At 41.3% G+C, this 4,939-nt stretch overlaps 1 protein-coding gene across 1 annotated transcript; it reads right to left on the reverse strand.

Moving 5' to 3' along the window:
* Positions 1-207: 207 nt before the first annotated feature.
* On the reverse strand, positions 208-4,939 carry LOC129438790 (uncharacterized). The gene is made up of 5 exons (XM_073859420.1): positions 2,695-4,939; positions 2,389-2,573; positions 783-2,112; positions 479-547; positions 208-269 (listed from the first exon to the last, which is right to left on the reverse strand). Exons 1-3 carry the CDS (start codon positions 3,171-3,173, stop codon positions 794-796), a joined length of 1,983 nt encoding a protein of 660 aa, XP_073715521.1. The 5' UTR covers positions 3,174-4,939; the 3' UTR covers positions 208-269; positions 479-547; positions 783-793.

Here is a 4,939-nt window from a genome sequence, read left to right on the forward strand (position 1 = left end):
CAACTCAAAAGGCTATTTATCATTCGAAATCTAATTTTTCTTCTGTTTTTTGGCGTTTCTGGGCTATAAATGAAGTCTTTTAAGCGATCTAAGCATCTTCTTTTCAAAATTTTGACAGAAAGTACTTCAGTTGAATAGGTCATGGCTGCTTTGGGTGGAGAGCAGCTGGCTTTGGACTCAGAGCAGCTGGCTTTGGACTCAGAGCAGCTGGCTTTGGACTCAGAGGAGCTGGCTTTGGACTCAGAGGAGCTTGCTTTGGCTGCAGAATACTGCAAAAAGTGACAAAAAATAAGTCTTGAAATAAAATTGCTTGAATTAGACAAAATGTAGGTTTGCTAATGGGACATGCAAAATATTCTTCAGAATGAGGAATACATTGCAACTGCATTTAAAATAAGACTAAACTGTGAGTCCCATTGGCAAATGTCAACCTGTACTTAAATCAAGATAAAAAATACTTCATTCATGCATTTATTACCTTATATTTCATCATTTGCAGTGAGGAGGTGGATTTGGCTGCTGAGGAGCTGGCTTTGGCTGCAGAACACTGCAAAAAGTGACAAAACATTAGTCAAAAATTGCTTGAATTAGGCAACATTTTCTTGATTTGAGTATTTTGACTTTTTAGTTGGACAAGCAAAATTGTCCTTTGGATTGAGAAATACATTGCAACTGCACTTGAAATAAGACTAAAAGGTTTGTCCCATCTGCAAATCTTGTTTTAAGACAGTTAAAATGTATTCAATTCAAGATAAAAAACACTTAATTCAAGCATTTATTACCTTATATTTCATCATTTGCAGTGAAGAGCTGGCTTTGGGTGCAGAAGAGCTGGCTCTGGGTGCAGAAGAGCTGGCTCTGGGTGCAGAAGAGCTGGCACTGGGTGCAGAAGAGCTGGCACTGGGTGCAGAAGAGCTGGCACTGGGTGCAGAAGAGCTGGCACTGGGTGCAGAAGGGCTGGCACTGGGTGCAGAAGAGCTGGCACTGGGTGCAGAAGAGCTGGCACTGGGTGCAGAAGAGCTGGCACTGGGTGCAGAAGAGCTGGCTCTGGGTGCAGAAGAGCTGGCACTGGGTCACAAGAGCTGGCTCTGGGTGCAAAAGAGCTGGCACTGGGTGCAGAAGGGCTGGCACTGGGTGCAGAAGGGCTGGCACTGGGTGCAGAAGGGCTGGCACTGGGTGCAGAAGAGCTGGCTCTGACTGCTTCACTCAGTTTTTTCATTGCCTCTGCCTGATTCCTTTCCTTTTTCCTATTCAGGTGTGTCTGATAAGTTTGATATGCCAACAGACATGTTCTCCTCATTGGTTGATCTATTGTCATATTTGCAGCAGTCATCCGTCTTGCTTTTAAACTGGATTTGACTATTGCCAGGCCCTCATACGTTTCAATATTCATGCAACATCTATCCAACTCAAAAATGTCATCCATTTGATTGAAAGATCCCTCAACCAGAGGTCCTGTAAATAAGCTAAGTAAAGCTTTTACCAGCATGTTAAGGACTGGATATCTCTCATCTCCCTCATCATTTTTCATAGCCACAATGGGGCTCCACCAACCAACATCTAAACTAATTTCCTCATCTTTATATAGATGAGCACGGGCAACCAGTTCACCATCAATTTGATAGGCCCGTACTTCCTCATTGAGTTTCCCTAGGTCTTCTGGTGCCACAACATTTGGCAAAGCCGTGCCTAATGTAAGAAATGCAGTGCAAACTGAGTCCTCCTGCAATATAGCTGGACTGAGTGCTGACAGTGATGTGATTATTTTATTATTCAGTGGAAGGTTTTTTAGCAGAAATGCTGCTGCTCTGATGTATCCTTCTCTCAGACTAGAATAGATACTTGGAACCCATAGCTTTTTCTCCAATCGTGCTTTGTTCAGTTTAGAGAAGCAGAATTGTCCAACAGAGAGCCTTTTGTCCGACAAGTGCAAGTCTCTGCAATGAACATCGACCTTTAGGATGTCTTTTGCACTTAGGCCAATGGACTCAGGCTTCATGAACTTACTGAGCAGCTCTCTAACCAAAGCCACCATCTCTGTGTGAAGTAAGTGCACCATTGGTTTCTCATATTGAAGTTTTTTGAGGAAACTTTGGAATGTTAGGAGAACTCCTGTACACAAGAGAGGACATTTTAATTAAACATCATTATAAAATAAGAATTAGTTAATAAACGTACATATTCTACACTAGAAAAATATAATGACTCAAAACTGATGTTCATGGACATATGTAGTGAATTCCAATTCGCTATATGCAGAATAAAATACTTAAAATGTAACAAGCACAAACAAAATTCTCCAAGTGAATAATCATCCTCATTCAGTGCCTTCCAAGTATTCTTACATTTATGTACATTTAGTCATTTACACTTTCTTAATCAAAATACCTCTGAAGATGTCGATCACTACTCTCAATCTTTCATGGTCTGTAAAAAGCTCTAATAATCGTGACTTCCTGTCTTTGTTTGCCTGTGTTCGGTAGGCTTTGGCTTGTTGCTGTTGCAGAAATTTTATTCTTGCCCTTTCCTCAACTGACACTGCATTTCTCTCCAGTACTTCAGCTAGCAACCATCTGAAGCAAAAACATGTATCCCTGATTAATTAATATGCCAAATCCTTGTAAGAAAGTCTGTAAACAAAGTAATAAATTAATTATTTTCCAAAATTATACATAAAGTAAAACATAATATTACCTGTAGTTATGTTCTTCATCTGGTGGAATAAGATGGTAGTAATAGACAACCAAGGCATCCATGACTTCATTCACCCTGTTGCATACATCAAGCATCTGTAGAAACCGGCTGCTGATTGGTCGGACCAAGCTCTTTTGGGGTTTGTGCAAGAGACTTTGGTATTCTGAAAAGATCTCTTTTTGCTTTGGAGACTTTTCAATGTCATAATAAATATCTGAACAAAAGTCCTGTACTTCTGTGCCAAATGGATTAAGTAGGGCTTTAGCGCTGTTTGAGACCATATGAACGGTGTCTCCTGATATGTCTAGTAGACAGGGATTTTTTTTGCGTGCATAGGCCTCCACGCCCCCCTTCTTTCCACGCATGACAGCACAGTTGTCCATAAGGATACTTATAACTTGCTTCCATTCAAGTTTGTACGAAGCTAAAATATCCCCTAGCTCTTCCATAAGAATAGGAGCTGTTGCCACATTTACCATTTTGCTTGCCAAATGCTGTGTTGTTATCGTTCCACTTTCCTCGTCGAAAAATCTGACCAACACATTTAATATTCTGTCTACATTGTTGTTTGTCGACTCGTCAATGTTCAGAGAAAACACAGTTTTTTCGAGTTTGTCCGAAAGATTTTTTTTGAATTGTAAAGCGAGGCCATGTGTATTTACAGTAAATAGCTTACTTGCTGGTTCGAAAGAGACAGTTTAGATAAAGCAGTTTTGTCCTCCGCCAACTTTTTACATAGATCCACCAGCTGTTGTGAAATTGTGAACGATAAGTCGTGTTGAGTTATAAATGCACACAGTCTTAACTTTTGCTCACACACACGGTCAGTGAAAGAGGTAAGAGGAGTTGCCGTAGTTTCTGCTCCAGGTAACGTGGTCGTATGCTGTAGACTGTGCACGGAAGCTCTGTGCGTCTTATCTCCATCGTGACGGACAAGTGTTTTTTTACCGCTAGTGGCATAGTGAAGTTTTTTGTGGCAAACTATGCAAAAACAAGCTCCAGGCTCCGGAATTTTGCTGCACCACGTCCCCAAAGCCTTCTTGTCCTGTCCTTTTTCCTCAAGCCATGCCCAGCGCCACTTGTTTTGTACTTTCTTTTCCAATGCCGCTGTACTTTGTCCTGGTTTAATAAACTACATTCTCCATTCTCCCTAGCGTGTACAAGCGAACTGCGTTCACTTCCTGCACAAGACCCGCCCTCCTCTCTAGCAATTGGCTAAGACAACCTAATATCATGCTCCCATTGGCTGTGACGGCTGTGACTCTTGAATCAAGGTGGTAGGTTGAAGGAGACCGGTTTTTATTACCGGCTCGTTTTTTCAAATTTAGCCGCGCAGTAGGCGTCCTCATAACAGAAAGTGACGCGCTCGTTTTTTTCAAGCGCGTTTGCGGCCGAAAGTGCTTCTGAGTGTACGTTAATTTGCAGCCTGACAAATAAATTTTGCCTGCGCCGGAGGCCGGACCTGCCCTCAAGCCGGTAATTCGGCCCCCGGCCGGATTACTTTAAGCCCTGTAGAGGTGAGTGTATGGTGAGGGGTAAATTGTAGGAAGTGTTGGAAGAACACTGTAATCTAATAATTGCTTTTAAATTTGTAGGAAATAAAGAAGACCAAATAAATTGTGATTTGTGTTTATTTTTTGGAGTGTTGGTGGTTAATTTAAGAGAAAGAATTGCAGCATATAGGTCTCGAAGTACCCTTCCATCCTGGAAATCTGCAGGGTGGATGGGGTCTTCCTCCGGGTCTTGTATGTGTAGGGCAGGGTGTTGTACCCCTCTAATTATAGCAGTATTATGGAGAACTACACATGCCACAATTATGTTGCAGGCAGAGGTGGAAAGTAACAAATTACATTTACTCACGTTACTGTAATTGAGTAGTTTTTTGTGTACTTTTACTTTTTTGAGTAGTTTTTAAAATCTGTACCTTAACTTTTACTTAGGTATGTTTTGTTTAAAGTATTGTACTTCGCTACATTTTAAATCATATCCGTTACTGAGTAAAAAATATTTTAAAAAAGGCAAGGTGAAAAGACGCGCAACGGATGATTGATGGGTGGGGAAATGTGGAAAAAGAACCATGGAGACGGACGAGACAGGTGCGCTAATGCAGACCCACCTCAGTTCAATTCTTATGAAAGAAACCCCTGGTCATATTTAAGCGACCACTTTCCACTGATGCGAAGTGAGTGTTTCATTCCTATGAAAGTTAGGATTCATGCTCTTAAATACGAAATTGCACAACGCG

This window comes from Misgurnus anguillicaudatus, chromosome 21 (assembly GCF_027580225.2).
Source record: "Misgurnus anguillicaudatus chromosome 21, ASM2758022v2, whole genome shotgun sequence".
Lineage (NCBI taxonomy): Eukaryota > Metazoa > Chordata > Actinopteri > Cypriniformes > Cobitidae > Misgurnus > Misgurnus anguillicaudatus.

Bases quoted from the DNA above. Each gene is read 5' to 3' on its own strand.
- LOC129438790 (XM_073859420.1), bottom strand. From the start codon at position 3,173: ATGGTAAATGTGGCAACAGCTCCTATTCTTATGGAAGAGCTAGGGGAT. The intron at 2,574-2,694 runs GTAATATTATGT...TTTTTGCTTCAG, and splicing joins GATGAAGAACATAACTACAG to ATGGTTGCTAGCTGAAGTAC. The intron at 2,113-2,388 runs GTATTTTGATTA...TCTTGTGTACAG, and splicing joins AGTGATCGACATCTTCAGAG to GAGTTCTCCTAACATTCCAA.